Here is a 17,339-nt window from a genome sequence, read left to right as displayed (position 1 = left end):
AGTAAACTCTGAGAAATGTAAACTGTGGTAAAGACACTTCTATGATCTAGTGGATCCTCTTCTTGTAGTTTAGCAGTTTGTTGTTATGACATTATAAATTAATTGTTTAAATTTGACCACACTTGGTGTGGTGCATTATGGCAGTTAAATCAAACTTGATACCCTGTAACTTATCTTTTAAAAAAGACAATTTAAATTGTAAATGGCAGTTGTCTTGTCATAAATTAATTAAATTTAAGCTTTGAAAGCAATAGTTATATCCAATCATTGATTTGGAGGACCGTTGTGTAGCCAGCACTTAAAGTATTTCTGGCGAGTCATTTAATGACATATTTAGAGTCTAAATGCTCAAACGGTTGATGCCCATTTGATCCCTGCACCTCATCTTATCACTTTCACATTAATGAGGCACAGTGTTTGCAACCGGACACTGTGTGCTGCTTTTCCCCAGCAGACACCTGAGAGTTGTAGTTGAGGGAAATACAGGGAACTTCCTAAAGAGAACCCGATACAGAGATTTATATTCCGACAGGACGGTGATCCGTATCAAACAGCCAAATACACCGTGGGATTTCTTCAGAACAAGATTGTGAAAGTCCTTGATATCTGAGCCAAAGGTCAGAGCTGAGTCATGTTAAAGGAAACCTTTGCTGTGGCTTGAAAATGGTTTTTTGAGATACTTTTCATTCAACCTGAGTAAATCTCCATGAGGAATAACAAGAAATCCAGAAATCTTGATATGCCAAGCTATGGATTCAAGATGACCCGAAGATGTTTCAGTGTCTACTTCGAATATACTGTAGAATTAACTGTTTATATATATATATAGATATAGATATAGATATAGATAGATAGATAGATAGATAGATAGATAGATAGATAGATAGATCATTCTGTCAAAAACACTTGTTATGAAAATGTAGTTTTCATTAAAATTGATTATATTTTACAATATAAGCATGTTTAATGTGCTTGATGTGGTAGTCTACACATACTTTTACTTCAAGTTATAAAGAAAATTGGATCCCTGAAGGAATTGTTGTACATTTTGGGAAATATATGTAATGCTTTTTTGCCGGGCCTAAGATGAAAAGATCAAAACTGCTCTCATGTCTGTTAAATGCGAAGCTTCTCCCAGCAGCTGATTATCTTAGCTTAGTATTAAGACTGGAAACAGAAGAAAAATAGTCTGGCAAAGTACAAATATTCTCATCTAACTTTTGGCGAAAAAAGCAAATAAGGGTATTTCTCAAAAAGCTGAACTATTTCTTGAAGAGTATTTTGATTAGTGCTGGCAACACAACCACTAAAATTCCACCCATGGCCATCTATTGTCACATTTATTGAAGGAGGCTAATGCTAATTTAGAATCATTAAAGATTTCTAAACCCCCTCGCCAGAGAAAGCAGGGAACACTATATCCTGCACACCATGAAAGACTCCTCATTCATTTGCCCAGCCTTGATTTACATCCTGCCACAACCAGCTGCCAGAGCCATTTTGTGTTGGAGTGTTTGGAGAGCTTAGGGGGGCGGGCTGTTGAAGGCGTTTTAGAAAAGGTCTGTGTTCTTTTAATGTGACAGAAATCTGAACTGGAGAACCTCTCCTCAACGACATTTGCAGTTGGATCTAACCTTGACCGAGCGCTTGTGTTTTCAGGCTATAGAGTGAAGGAAGAGACTTGTGGCCAAGTGTCAGCAGGTTCCTGTAAACATATATAAATGCCTTATACACTCGATGCTTTATGCCAGAGGCAGCAGGAGAAAAATGAGGTCTGAACTGTGACTTGTGTGTGGGAGGGAAAAAGATTGTAAGCCGGGGATGGTTATACCATTGAACAGAGGAAATGAGGGTGAGGGTGAAGGAGAGAGGGAAAATGGGGTGAGCGAGAGAGGTTTCCTAAGCTAATAAAATGCTCGGAGGGACGGAAGCTGCCAGCCAGCATTCCTGTGCCATTAGATAAGTTAGCTCACTGCAGCCTCCAGTTTCTCTGCAGTGCTGAAGTGGCAAGCTGAGGTCACCAACGGGGAGTGAGGGGGGATGGTGGGGGCAATAAATTCAGTGCACGGTCGTTGCTCCTAATCCTCTGAAGCTGTTTGGTTGATGATTTACTTTTGAATTTACGTGCAAAAGCTGCAAATTATCATTAATCTGCCTCTACCATGCCACCACTCGGTGCTGGGATTTGCATTAACATGAGATGTGTTTACTGCAGTTAAATGTATAAAAAAAACAAGTTCAGTGTTTTAGTGAAGTGATTTTGTTAGGGCTGCCCCCTCTTAGAGGATTAGTCGCCTAAGATTTCTTAAGTCGATTACAATTTTTAAAAAAATGCTAAATGATTTTATTCCAAGAAATTAAATTATATTCGGCACACATATCTGGGAAACACAAAATTTAAAGGGGCACTTTTGCATAATTTTTGGATTTTTAGAATTGCGACACTGCTAGAAAGTATATTTTATAGAGTGCTTAATGATTTGAGGCTTTTGCCATTGATGGTGCACTTTTTGCAATGATTTTTGCATTAACATAAAATGCATTACTGTAGTTAAATGTGTAAAAAATAATACATTTTAAAAAATGGTGAGTGCACCCTCTTAGACAACTAAGCAACAAAACAACCATTTAGTAGACTAATCGAAGTATTTAGTCGATTAGTCTTTTTTTAAAGGGTTTATTCCCAGAAACTTATGAGCACATCTATGATAAACACAAGATTTATATTTGTGCTTTTTTTCTGATTCTTTGTGGAGAAACTCAATTTTACAGATCTGGCGACATCTTGACATTAAAACATAACAAGTATGCAAATTTATACAGAATCTAGTTCTGTCCTTGAGTAAAGAGATTATGACTAACACTTTACAATTACATCATCTTATCAAGTAGTTGACAAAATGGTACGAGTGTTAGTTGACAAATAACTTCTTTAGGCAATGACAGCTCTAGATTTTGTACAAATATGCGTACAAAGTGTCACCAGATGAATAGTATTTGGTTTCTTATGTAGAAACATACATAGAGAGTTGTGTGATCTTCTGGAACTAATTTTAGACTTTAAATGCAAGGTCAGGTGTCACGCTCAGTGCAGGTCAGATTGTGTAGCTCACACTGAGTGCTACCAAATTCACACTATCCAAATGGCAACACAGAAGCTTCTAAGTGTGACAGATTGCAGCAATACCAGTGAAGTCAAGGAGCTTCTCTTGCACACTCAGTTACAGTCAGTCAAACTGAACCGTTCACATTGAATTGGTTTAACCCAGGAGCTTGTTTGTTTGTTTTAAGAAGCTGTAGTGGAAGTTCTGTATTCTCCCCGAGGTAGTACATTTCTGAGCTGCAAAGTGAGATAGAGGACTGCAAAAAAATATTTGCCTCTAAATAATTCTCCTTCAGGGAAATCTCCTGCGCTCTGAGATGGCTTATTTAAATGGAAAAGGGTGTTCAGCGGGTATTCCCCGGTAACCCCGCTGTGATCATTCTTAGTGAGACCTTCTGCCAGTATCTTATACAGTCTCCACAATGCTGACTGCAGTCTGTTCCAAGTCATTTAGAAGATATCAGTCAGGCTCGGCCCTACGGCTTTACTGTGTGAAGAAGATTAAAAAAAGTGCCTTTGACTTGTGTGACTTGTCTTGCATGTGGCACCCTTTAGCGAAGATCAGCGCATTGATGCAGCAGCCACGATGCACTTTTTGCTCACACAGTGCACAGACAGTACGACTGAGTGTCACTTTTAAACATTTTTGTCATAGTTAACATAAAAACAAATGACCTCTTTGTTTCTTTGTCTCACAGGCATGCTGGTGGTCAATGTTACTTGGAGAAACAAGACATATGTGGGAACGCTGTTGGACTGTACACGGCATGACTGGGCTCCCCCCAGGTAAGGACACCTGTTTGTTTTTTATTTTAACAGCCGAAAGCATGGAGACATAGTGATATTTAAATATGAATCATGTAATATGCACTTGTTCAATTAATGGTACTAGAGATGGGCATTTTAAGTAATTTTCATATTCAAGTACTCCCATTAAATTATTATACAGTACTCAAGTATTTGCAAGAAAAAATAATCCGTAATGAGTTTTTGATGGCGTCATGAAGTAGTGGGATGTGGGAGTAGTTGTTTTTATTGACGTGACTCAGGCTGAAATATTGTTCACAGACAAGTTAATGTAGTGTAGTTGGGAGTTGTACCTATACTTATGAAGGCGATAAAATAATAACACAGAGGCTCCGTATTCTGAACCAAGCTTCACTTTCGTTCCCACTTCACTTTCACAATAAAAGCCCTAGACATACACTGCATCACTTCTTACCAGAGGGAATTTAAATTCACTCAGAGCATTTCACTAACAGGCAACTCAACCAAATAGTTCACAGTATTTAAGTTTTATTCACATAATGTTTAGTCGTGTTTAATCATGTTATGTCATTTTAGTCTGAAGAAATAGCTGCAAGAAACGTTAGCTAGCGTTGCCTTGCTAACTTACAGATGAGTCATCTCCCTATACAGCTACTGTCGCTAATGTTATGTGGCAAAATAACTCATTGCTTAACCCAGGGTGATCGAAGCTTTCATGCTAAAAATAACTTCATGAGCATGTTGAATGTTGTTATATTGTTACCGTATGCATTAGCTTGGTGGCTGAAATGAAAACCACTTGTCATAGTAGCACGTTGTAGTAGAACACAGTAACAAATCAGAAAAAACCCAAAGTGAATACTGTTTATTATAAACCAATACTGACATCCAAGTCGAGGACTCAAGCGCTCATGCCCATTCATAAATGGTACATCACTTGTTTGTACCAAAGCTACACACTGATTTTGCATAGCATCTGCACTTTACAAAGAATTTACTGTCACATATGGTAGTTGTAAATGTCAAGGTAGAGAAAAAGTCATGGTTTCCATGAATCATTGATGCAGTCTCTCTATCCAAGCTGCACTTGGTCTCTTAACCTTTTCATATTCTGTGTGATATGAATCTGCTGTCGTAGCATCAGCTCAAGGATACACGGCCTAATGCACAAGCCTGCTTGTCTGCAGCTGGACCTTCCAAGTACATGTTAGCCTTTATCTGGAGTCTGGGGAAGCAGGATTCATTGGCAAACGTCTGATGTCCCAGGAGGTAGTTGTGGAAATAGAAAGCTACTCTAACAAGCCAGATTGCAGAATCCAATTATTGGACTAATAGCTTTTCCTCAACACTGTATAACATTCTCCATCACAAAGGCTGCAATTTCTTAGATCAGTGTTATGTGGGCGGTAGCTTAAGGTGTTTGTAATTTATGGGTATTTGCCTTTGTTATGCAAAATACACAGGTTGTGTAAAATACATTGCCAAATCCTCGTTTTGATTTAGAACACCTGCACCATATCTAAATGTAAATATAAATCTTTATTTGAAATGCATGGTTAAGTGCAATAGAAAAAAATCAAGATTAAAGCAGCGCTAATGGAAAACAAGGAGAGGCTGTATCACACTAATGCATCACAGTATATCACAATAATGCTCAGTAAGTGAGGTTTGCACAGTAAGTGAGGTTTGCTGGGCTGTATTTGCACCAAGATAGTCTTACAGTTTGCAGCACGACTACATTAGGGACACACCATGAATAATTCAGAAAGCTTTCAACGGACTGAATATAAACTTGGGCTTGTAATGAGTCTAAATTCCTCTACCACTGCCAGACTACGGATGTATTCACATCCCCTGCTGGGGTTGAAATTGTTTGGAGAGACTTGTAGAGGAAGCTGTGAGTCATACCAGTCCAGTGTCTCTCTTTGTCACAGATTGCTAACCTTCACTGCTGTGCAGAAAGATAATTACATTACTGTTATGGAGAGATACGGCCAAACTGCTATTTTAAGTATTTGAATGACTCTATGTTTTGATTACAAAGCAGCCTGGAAATGTTCACTGCTGTCTTTTCAAATGATGTTTACATGCCTTGGAGTTGTCATGTGGCTTTGTTTAAAGTGCTTACTCACTTACAGTGCACAAAATATCAGATTAGTAGATTATGAGAGGACTGGGACAGAACAATGGTGTTTATATTTTGATATCATTGCCATTGTTTATTATGGGTTCTGGACTCAAACGGACGTAAACCCCCAAGTATTATAATCATTGGTATTACTGTTATGACTTATTTTCTGAATTTCCTATGATAAGATGTGTCATTGTGACATGTTATTTTGCATACCAGTACAGTAAATAACTGTGTGTGAGATTGCCAGTCAAAATATAAACAAACCTCCTGTAGAACAAACACTTTAGTAGAAGTAGCCTCAAATCTTGCTCCTAACGAGAGCTACGAGATTAGGTTTTCAGAAGGTAGGTTCCTTTAGAAAGCATTACAGTTGCAAAAAAAAGTGTTTTAAATTTTTTTTACTTGAAGCTAGCAGTTGAACATCTGGGGATTCCAGGTACAAATATATTTAACAAAAATCACTTCTCACATCTTTATTGCATACAGGTGTACTCTCCATTAAACTTAAAAAAAAAAAAAAAAATGACTGCACCGATATTAAAGTAGTTAAATACTTGTTTTTGTTTTGTCAACTGTAGATATTTATTGTTTGCATTTTTCATTCAGGGCTGTTAATAAAGCCAATTATACTCACTGTGATGTCATACAATTAATAAAAATGAAAAAAAAGTTGGGTTTTTTTGCATTGTGTTATTCAGTCCTCATAGCAATGTTCATTTTAGTAGTAGTTGATTTTCCATTTTTAATTCATATTCCTGTTTTTTTGCCACTACTGCAGGTTCTGTGAATCCCCCACGAGTGATCTCGAGATGAGGAATGGGCGTGGTCGAGGTAAGCGAATGAGACCGAACAGCAACACCCCTATCAACGAGAACAGCAACTCCTCAGACAACAAGGGCACCGCCAACAACAAGACGCGTGCTGCTTCTAACAGCAAAGGCCGCAGGGGCAGCCAGACACCATCAGAGCGCCGCACCCCACCTAACAGCAACACAGAGGACATTAAGGCCAGTCCCTCGTCAGCTGGGAAACGCAAGACCAAACCAGCCTCGGACATGGAGCCCAATTCCAGCTCAGAGGACACCAAAGGCAACAAACGCATGCGGACAAACTCGAACAGTGGAGGGGTGGGACCAACAGGTCTCCCGATTCCTTCTATTAAGACTGAGCCACTTCCACCTCCCCTCGATCGCAGCTGCCCCTCTCCGGTTCTCATTGACTGCCCACACCCTAACTGCAACAAGAAGTACAAGCACATCAATGGTCTCAAGTACCACCAAGCCCGTGCCCACAATGATGATGACATAAAGTTGGAAATAGATGGAGACAGTGAATATGGAGAGGACTCAACTCTCCACCCTGAACCGGGGAACTGTAATGGAGCATCTATCTCACAGAAAGGATGCTTGTCTCCAGCACGGTCGGTTACTCCAAAAGGCAGGAACTTTGATGCACAAAGTCCTTCCCCATCTCCTGGCAAGTTTGGTTCAAAGCAGAGTAAAAAGAAAATTGCTGAGACAGATGCAGAGATGGGAGGTACCCCAACGGATGGGTGTGAAGATGGGCCGTGCCTCACTGATGAGGCCAGTAACGATGGTATAGATGATAAAAGAGGATCAGACAAGTCTAAAAAGGGTGGCACAAAAGCTGATAAATTGGCCCAGAAAAACATGAAGTCACCTCGGCCTGTTGGCCCTGCCTCAACAGCATCCCAGCAGATGTACCCTTTTCCTCCTGGTAACCCAAATTCTTCCCCAGGGCTTACCCCAATGATACAAGGAATTCCCAAGAGTCCCCAAATGAAGGGCACACAACCTAAACCCCCTGCCATTGGTGATCCTGCCACAAGTAGCTCCAAAGACAAAAAGAAAAAAGACAAGAAGAAAAAAGATGGTGGGAAGGAGGCTGACAGCCCCAAGCCTCCGGGAAAGGGAGGGAAACTGGAGGAAGGTAAGCTTCCATACCCTGAACCTTCTGATCAAGGAAATAAGGGGGAAGGACTTCTCAATGGTTCCTCAGACCCACATCAGAGTCGCCTGGCCAGTATCAAGGCTGAGGCTGACAAAATTTACAGCTTTTCGGACAATGCCCCTAGCCCATCAATTGGTGTAGCCAGTCGGATAGATGGCACTGGGATGCCACAGCCTCTCACACCCCTTCATGTGGTGAACCAGAATGGTGCGGACAACTCTTCAGTCAAAACCAATAGCCCAGCATATTCAGACATTTCAGATGCTGGTGAGGATGGTGAAGGGAAACTGGAAGGTGTCAAAGTCAGGACAGAGGACCAAGGTATCCGGGAAAGTGTCAAAAAAGCACTCTTTCCAAACCAGACACCCAGCAAAGATTCCCCGTACTATCCTGGCTATGAGACATATTACTCACCCAATTATGTAAATCCTAGTCCTGGTGTGCCCACTCCAGGCACACCAGTGGCTGAAGGTCAGGCAAAGATCAAAAGGGAAGAGGACCAGGACCAAGTTGAGGAAAAAGTAAAGGTTGAGGTTCATGAAGACCGCAAACCTGACATCAGTGCTCCTGGACAGCAGCAGCAGCAGCAGCAGCAACAACAGCAACAACAACAACAGCAGCAGCAGCAACAACAGCAACAACAACAGCAGCAACAGCAGCAGCAGCAGCAGCAGCAACCCTCAGTCATCCAACAGCGATCCAACATGTACATGCAACCTCTTTACTACAACCAGTATGCTTATGTGCCCCCGTATGCATACCATCCCGATCAAGCCTACCATAACCACTTGATGAACACCAATCCAGCCTACCGGCAACAGTATGAAGAGAGGCAGCGACAGATGGCTGAGCAGCATCGCGCTGAGAAGAAGTCAGATGTGGCCATAAAAGAAAGAGAAGCCTCCATGAAGGAGGAGTGGAAACAAAAGAGCCCGATGCCGCCAAGCCTCTCCAAAGCTCCAAGTCAGTCAGAGCTTGGAAAGACGCCGCAGCCCCCAAGCAAATCCAGGGACTCGCCCTCTGAGCCTTCCTCCAAATCCCTGGGAAGCATAAAAAGTGAGGACCCAAAGTCCCAGCAAGCCGAGGGGCTAAAGATGAAGCTGACTGAAGGGGGCCACCATGGAAAGGAAGACTCCAAGCAAGCACTGGAGTCCAGAGGTCAGGCAGGAATGGAGCAGGCCATGTGGTACAGACAGGTAAACACCAATCTAGTACAACAGTGTAAAAATAAATGCCTGTGAATTTATTTCAGTGTATAGATGCTGATTTGTGCTGATTTGAACCTTCTTTCCCGCTTCCAGCAGTATCCCGAGAGCCAGAAGCCCCAAGCAGAAGATGAACACCAGCAACAACAACCTCGATGGAAGGATGAAAGGGACAGGGAACGGGAGCGAGATCGTAAATTAAAAGATGACAGGCCCAGGCCCAAGGACAGTCAAAGTGGGCCCAAGGAGGACGGCAAAGACGGTAGTGATCCCAGAATCACTTCTGAGGACCACCGGGCTATGAGCAAAGACTCTCGTTCTAATCCCCACATGCAGTTCTCATCACCACTAGCACAGCACCAAGGCTACATGCCGTACATGCATGGTTACCCCTATGGACAAGGCTATGACCCTAACCACCCTGGATACAGGAGCATGCCCTCAGTCATGATGCAGAATTACCCAGGTATGACATTAGATTAACTCCAATTACAAGATAACATTAATTCTCTTACATAGTTTTTTGATTCTTCTTTAACTTGTGTCAACCATTTTTTATCTCCTTTTGGTTGGTGAGCAATTTTCTGGTTCCATTTTTAACTGCAATAGCAATATTTAAATATCCCAAAAATATTTCCAGGCACAGGTGTTGCTGTTTGCTCTATATTTTTATATGTTAAAAAAAGTGGTTGCCACTGATGGCAACCTATGGCCAAAATTAGGTTGTCTTAAAATAGTCATCTTGGCAGCTGTTAGCATCAAGCCATGCACAGTTATCATGGTTTGAGTAATTGAATGTCTTGAAAGCAAAATGGCAACAAGGATTTGTTCTTTCTCTGTCAGAACTGTATGTGCCAGTCTTAGCAGGAACTCAGTAGAACTGTCTGAATTTTCTTCAGCATTTTTCTTGTTTTTACTTGAAATTGCAATTATGTTTGAAAATGGAAAAGCAACGTGGAATAATTGTGATCATTTGGTGGAGCTTGATGGGAGCAAAACACAGCATGGAAGTAATCTGCATGGAAGTTAGATAGGTCAAGTCAATCAAGGTTTGATTTGGTGGTTCTGTGTACTTCTGAATAGGGTATTTTATGTGTAAAATTACATACAGTAGAAGAAAATGAAAGAATGCTTCCATTATGCTTTTCTTCAGCAATATTGAAAGGGTTTGTAAAATGCACCATTTCCTTCCTGGAATGTCTGATGTATGTCCCCAAAGAATATATTTCACTTGTATACTAAATGTGTTTTTATCACACCAACATGGCTGGTGATTCAGCACCAGAAGCCTAAGTGGACAATGTAAAATGTTGTCCGGAAGTCAAAATGGACTGGTTGGTGACCTGAAATCAATTTTGTTGACTATTCTACTTGATTGATGTGTGCATTAATGAAGAATATTCAATCATGAGTTGGCACACTTGTATTCCACATCATTTTAAACCATCAATGTTCTTCATCACTTTTAGGCTCATACCTTCCCGGAGGCTATCCGTTTTCTCCATATGGCAGTAAAATAGCTGGAGGTGAGGAGGGCGGCGACAAATCTCGCGCCAGCCCTACTGTCACCAAAACGGCGGCAGACTCCAAAGCCCTGGATATCCTGCATCAGCACGCCAGCCAATACAAGAGCAAATCCCCCACAGTAGGTGACAAGCCACCCCACGAGAGGGAGCGGGAGCAGGACAGAGGAGCCGGTGGAGACAGAGATCGGGAAAGAGAGCGCGAGAGGGAAAGAGAAAGAGACGTGGACCGACCACGCTCCTCGCCCTCCCAGCGCATCATGCCCTCTCACCACCACCTGGGATACCCCCTGCTCTCAGGGCAGTATGACCTGTCCTACGCCACAGGTCAGTCAGACAACCCTCACTGTCTCACAATAGACTCACTACACTAAATGTTATATACTTAAAAAGGTAATTCAATTAATGCCAGTTACATAGATTAAAAAAAAGTCCACAGCCCAGAATATTAACTGTAAGTAGATGCAGATTGTTAAGTTATGGCAAATCAGCGATCTAAATTCAAACCCTAAATAGGAAATATAACTGATAGTCGTACATTTTCCGACTCGCCATAGGTCTCTCCTCATCAGCTATTGTTGCCAGCCAACAAGCAGCAACCCCCTCCCTCTACCCGCCACCACGGAGGTGAGAACGGTAAGACCCCCTTAGTTGGAGTGATACTCAAAAGACTGATAGTGAAACAAAACACAGTCCTCCTGAGACATAAACTGATCGCAGTGTTTGCAAACCCGACAAACGCAAGTGGCAGACATTGTGCTTCACATAAACTAAACTCATAACGCTAGTTAAAAATATTTATATTATATTAGTGCTGGCTCAGATGACAAAGCAGCTTGTTCCTTTGTCTTGTTTCACTTGATTTCAGGTGAAAAGAACACCCATCTGCCCTCTACTCTTTCCTCACATTTCTGTCGCAGACTCTGAGGCAGCAACCTGTAAAGAAAAACAAATCCTGGCCAAACAAAGCCCTCAATACTCTGCTGCAATCTAGTACAATATGCAGTGCAGCATTTAGCCCCTCAGCTCATCCATCCTAAGTAGGTCCTCTGAGGACAAGTGGATCACAGTGTTGATAATAGAGACATGGCATGAGCCCGCCAAGACACTAAGCCGGAGCAGCCTGCGCTGACATCTAGTGGCAGCTCTCTGAAATGACAACTGAGTCATTTGGTAAATAAATGCATGTTGTTGATTCAACTTTATGGTCATTTTGGAGGATGTGGTTTGCTTTAATGCATTATACATAAAGGGGCTTTTGTTATTTTGCCTGCCTTCATTGATGTTAATGGGATGGACAAAATAATAGAAACACCTGCCAGTAGAGTGCAATATAGTTAAAACGCACCTCAAATTACATCCCCCAAAATAATCATAAAGTTGAATCAACACCTCTCCAAAGCATTTTAAACAAAAACTGAACATTTAAACTTTTATGAAAGTGCAATTTATTGTAGGACTGTTGGATTAGACTGCATTAGTATCAGTTAGGTGTACCTATTAAACTGGCAACTGAGTGGAGGCTGCAGGTCAATAGTGAGAGGAGTACTCAGATCCTTAAAATACCTCTACTTTGAAGAAAAAATACAGTAAAATGTACTTTAAATATCAAAAGTATTCATTTTGCAAAACAGCCCGTTCCAGAGCATTATTTTATTGTATTTATCATATAATTGTGTTACTATTATGTGTATATTAATGTGTAAGTATGTTAATGTTATGAGTAGAGGAAATATTTACATATAATTGTGCATACTAAGAAAAACATTATTTAGATTATCTTGTAGTTTATTAAATCTTAATCTATAAAGTAGTAAATATGGTTCTCATATTAATGTAATGGAGGTTAAAAAAACGTTTTTTAAATACAGCTTATACCTCTGACATGTAGTAAAATGACTAAGCCAGGCAAGGCTAAATTTGTTTATAGAGCACCATTCAGACATTCAGGGTCCTTTAGATGAGCCTAGAAATATTTTAGATATTGGACAATAAAATAAGGACAGAAAAAAAGCAAGAACAAAGTAGATTGTTCAAGTCAATAAAACAAAGCAAAAGCAATAAAATAAATGCTACTGTAAAAATAAGTTATGTATCTTAATTTATTGGAAAGCTGCTGTAAATAATAACATTCTCAGTATTGAGGAAGCTTGTTCCTCAGGTCAGGAGCAATGAAACTGAACGCTGCAGCATCTCGCTTGGTTTCAATCCAGAGAACACTCTGTAAACCTGTCCCAGATGACCTGAGGGGTCTGGATGATTTGTAACCCACAAGTAAATCAGAGATGTATTCTGTCCCTAAGACCATTTAGTGGTTTACAGAGACATAACTGGATTTTAAAATCCATCCCTTGGCTGCAGTGATATAAGGACTTTTGTTATGTTCTCCACTTTCTTGGTGTTTGTGAGGACGCCCAAGTCTGAGCCAAACTCCACCTGTTACAAAATGTAGAAAAAATGGGGTGAGGGACTCAGAGGGAGCAGGGAGGGGCTGGGGGGGCTTACCTTTATGATATAATTAAGTTCTGACCAGTCGATTTTTCAGCCCATGAAATGCAGATTTTTATGCATTTGGTAAAAAAAAAAATGTGAATATTAAAACCAGCATTGATGTGCTCCAAGACAATACAGTCGTATAGTTTAGCTCAAAAAGCATGTAAAAATGTGAAGTCCCACTTTAGGTAAAGCACTGCCTGATTACAAAGCATTCATTCAACAGAATCCTGCTCTTGTTTCTGTAGTTTATGTAAATGATAAAGTGATCTGGTAATAAATAAGTCTTCCCTTTGTTTCTTCCTCAGGGAAACCTGACCGTCACACCTCAACCCTGCAAAGATTCATGTGACTGGCTCACATGAGAAGAAAATCTCCCGGGTGTTACCTTTTAGACATCAGTTGAATGGTGTTTCTATCTATATTTTTAGTTCTTCTGCCCCAAGGCGAGGCAGATTGTCGTCTTTTTTTTCTTTTTTTTTTCTGTCCTCCCCTCGTAAATGACCTGAAATTTTTCCAAACCTTGGACTGTAAAGGAACTGATAATAACCCAGGTTCAAAGCCATCACTCTGCCTCACCACGCAGAGGAAACACCAACCCGCTGATTATCTAGTCTTTGCACTGTCAACAAATACAATGCAAAAAGAGACTATTGGACTGCCAGAACAGCTTTTTTTGTTGTTGTTGTTGTTTTTTTTCTTTCTTTGACTGCATTGTTTTTTGTCACACGCAGAAAGAAATTGGCAGGGGATCCTGATGAGTTGGGTGGCTGATGGGGAAAAGGGGAGTCAAACTAAATTAAAGACTGAAAAGAAAAAGTGAATCATATTGAAATGATTTCAACTCTGTCTTTGGCTTCTTGTATGCCGTGAAACAACAGTATATCCTTAACTTGACAAATGTTTGGCTATATTTCGAGGGGGGGAGAGGGAATATGGCAACAGCTGCTTTCTTCAGAGACTTGAGAGCCTGAGACTGAAGTTTATTCATGTTCCATCATCATTGTCAATTCCCATCCTCTTTGAACCCTCAGTACTTGTTTCAGGGATGATGTCGTCATGTTTTTGCGAAGGGACCGCACACACCTCAATGGAGAATAAACACTATTCATGTTTTCTTTTTCTCAGTAACACTTCTGATCCATATCATTGTGTTCATCCTTGAATGTGTCCGATGCTGGTATGAGTCCTGTTTTTCCTCACAGTGAAAGGGTCACATCTATCGTTACACTCAAACGGTGAAGCCACATTAGCGAGCGATGAATTCACAGGGCGTTGTCATCACTGCATTTGGCCACTTGTTGGGGTTTTTGGTGTTCTTACTGTAAGACTGTGCTTCGTTCAGCTCGTCACGTTTGATTGTTTTCTGTAAACAATGTGAAAATTTAACTAAACTCATGTATTTTTCTGCTGTAATATAGACTTTTAGCCTACTTTGATGTGCATAAATGTTTATATTTATCCCAGCACGCAACTGTTTAAAAGCTGTCACTGTTAAATAGCTTTCAGCCTTCACAGCGTTGAACATTATGTGCTCGAATCATTGTTTCCTCAACCTCCGCTGTGCTTTTTTGTCTCCCCCAGCATTGGTTATATTGCTGCACTTTTTATTTTTACTTGGGCTCTACTTTTTCACAATCTTGGTCATGTCATTCATCTCAACATGCAGAGTGCAAATTTGACTGGATCCAGACCTCTGAAAAGGGTTCGTACAAAGCGTTGAAGGTTTTTTAACCATTAGGTTTTTAACATTAGGGAATATGCTTGAATTTGAATATACTCTTTGAAAAATGCTTGATTTTTGGCATAATCTGGTGTTTACTCGACACTTTCACTCATGTAAATTTAAAAATGTTTTAATATTTGCAATTAAACGATCCCATCATATTTGTTTGTTGTCCTGAGGGCGACATTTGTTTTTGTTTTGTTTTTTCAAAATCTATGATAATAATTTAGATGTGATGATAAAGGCTACGAGACATTTTTGGTTTGGGTACCTTAACAAGTGCTTAAAAAGTGCTTGAATTTCTTGAAAAGCTGTACGAACCCTGTCTGAATCGCTGTCCACATCTCAGTTCTTTTTCAGCGATTCAAAGCAAACTGACAGATAACATGAAGACAAACTAGTAAATCAGTGTGATTTTCAGCCTGTTGTTCACTGACAAAAGGGCGGACATTTCTCTTGGTGCTTCGCTTGCTCGTGTGGCTTCACCATTACTCACATTCACCTCAGACACTTAGCTTGGTTTTCCTACCAGCGGCTAACTTTGGATCGACTGGGCCAACGAGTCTGACACCTGACAAACAGCTTTCTTTGTTCAGTTGCTGCCTGTGCTGTGAGGTCAACATATTGGCACATTAAACAACACAAGTGCATAAAACGACCCAAATAAAATAAAAAAATCTTTTAGCTGTTACTGTTACATGAGCCAATCAGATGCAGACAATAATTCAAAAGAAGGGTGAGCCATTAAAAAGCTTTGGAGCAAAAGCTAACATGGCTAAAACAAGTGAAATACCTTCATCACACACACATGACTGAAGTAGAAAGCTCAAAGTTCAGCTTAGAAGAAGCACGTTGCTTTCGGCTTTCTTTTCGATCTCAAGCTGGTGGTGCCAGTCTGTATATTCACTTTAAATCTACAGAAAAAGCGACGGCCTGTTCTACTAGAACCCTAGGACCCTCTGGCTTTAAATTACACTTCTCTTGTACCTCAGGGGTTGTAAGTGAAATTCTATCCAGATGCTATTTGCATTGATTTCAGAGGGTTTCTGTTTGAGGGTGAAGAAAAACACATTTTCTGCTCTGAGCTGGATGTGCTGTGGTAGTGGTTCCATTCATAAATGACAAATTGGCTCAGGATAGGGACTTGTTAAAGGTTTTATGCCACACCGTGCTGCTGCGGGGTCTGACGCATTATAATAAGAGCAGAATATTGACTGTGTTGTCATTAAATTAAAATGTTATTGATTTTTACACTTTTAAATGTTCCCATTGTTATAGTTTTTTTCGCATTACATACTGTATGTGATCCAGCTGTTAATTTTCACGCCTAACACCCTCTGAAGTTCAGCTGTTTGTTGAGACTCGTGAAACTGCAGTGATTCATTTCGACGTTCACGGACATTCCCAGTAAATAAGTTGCCAGTTTCTCGTCCCACGGAAGTTTGCAAGAAGGTTTATCTTTTAATTTTTTTGCGCATTTTAAAGAAGAATGGCTGACTTGAAAAAGCTGAATGTGGTGGTGTTTGACTTGTACTTAATCTGTAAGGGTAATCTAGGCAGCTGTGATGTTGTCATTAAAGTCGGTGGGTTTTAGTACCAGCAGACTGCATACAGTACATATAGTTTTATCAGACAATGGTTGTGACAAGTGCATTTGTTCTCTCTCTGAGAGTAGTAATGTTATCTCAGTAGTAAGCAAAGCCCAGTGAAAATCATATATACTGAAGTGTATGAAAAGCCAGAAGAGTAATGTTTGCTATCAACATATTGGAAAGTGCTTGGCTCTTGTATTTTGCAGGACTGTATTTGTTTCATGGTGAAGAGTATATTTATTGGCCAGCAGTTGTCTCAATTGGTGCCTAGTTGAACATTCTTCTGTGAAAACACAGAGACACTTGCTCGTTTGTCCTTTTCCCAACCCACCTACTGTCACACAAACCTCCCCTCCTCCTCCCCCGCCCCCCCAAAGTACCAGTTCTGGTGCTTGCAAGGATGTTTACAATATCTTCATTTTCTTTCTGTGTGAGAAATTCAGAACTCTTCACCCTCACCTCCGTTCTCCCTCCCTTCAGGAGTTTGTGTAAAGTGTACATTATCATGGTTCTTTTTTATACAATACTCTGTAACTTGCCTTTGTAAATTTGGGCTGGAAAAAAATAAATCTTTTTATGAGACAATCTGTCCTGGGAACTGCTCAATGGCCTCTGCTCTGTGGATGCTGTGAAATTAAGATATTGATGTTGTATTTATATCCAAATATAGACTGCTCTGTTTGTGTATGTGTCATCTTCAGAGTAAGTCCAACTCAGCATGGAACAGTGATTTCACTTTACAGGAGATTTTGTTTACCATATAAATTAAGAGTTGTAATTAAGAAAAGACAGCTTGCCACACAGGTGGATCTCTGAGTAAGTCT

The 17,339-nt window shown here is 40.5% G+C and overlaps 1 protein-coding gene across 3 annotated transcripts in view; it reads left to right on the top strand.

Annotated features, from left to right (window-relative positions):
* Nucleotides 1-17,102, top strand: part of LOC131983552 (zinc finger protein 609-like) — an 86,801-nt gene extending 69,699 nt beyond the window's left edge. The window contains exons 4-9 of one of the 3 annotated variants that reach the window (XM_059348293.1): nt 3,802-3,889; nt 6,784-9,172; nt 9,281-9,647; nt 10,651-11,031; nt 11,262-11,340; nt 13,506-17,102. In XM_059348293.1, coding sequence (XP_059204276.1) covers nt 3,802-3,889; nt 6,784-9,172; nt 9,281-9,647; nt 10,651-11,031; nt 11,262-11,335 — 3,299 coding nt within the window. In that variant the 3' untranslated portion in view covers nt 11,336-11,340; nt 13,506-17,102. Of the gene's footprint in view, nt 1-3,801; nt 3,890-6,783; nt 9,173-9,277; nt 9,648-10,650; nt 11,032-11,261; nt 11,341-13,505 lie in introns of all 3 variants that reach the window. The other 2 variants (XM_059348285.1, XM_059348302.1) reach the window with 2 other exon arrangements.
* Nucleotides 17,103-17,339: the final 237 nt, after the last annotated feature.

The sequence above is a fragment of the Centropristis striata genome, chromosome 2, assembly GCF_030273125.1.
Source record: "Centropristis striata isolate RG_2023a ecotype Rhode Island chromosome 2, C.striata_1.0, whole genome shotgun sequence".
Taxonomy (NCBI): domain Eukaryota; kingdom Metazoa; phylum Chordata; class Actinopteri; order Perciformes; family Serranidae; genus Centropristis; species Centropristis striata.
The sequence above is the reverse complement of the archived record's forward strand: the minus strand, read 5'-3'. Positions and strand labels throughout refer to the sequence as shown.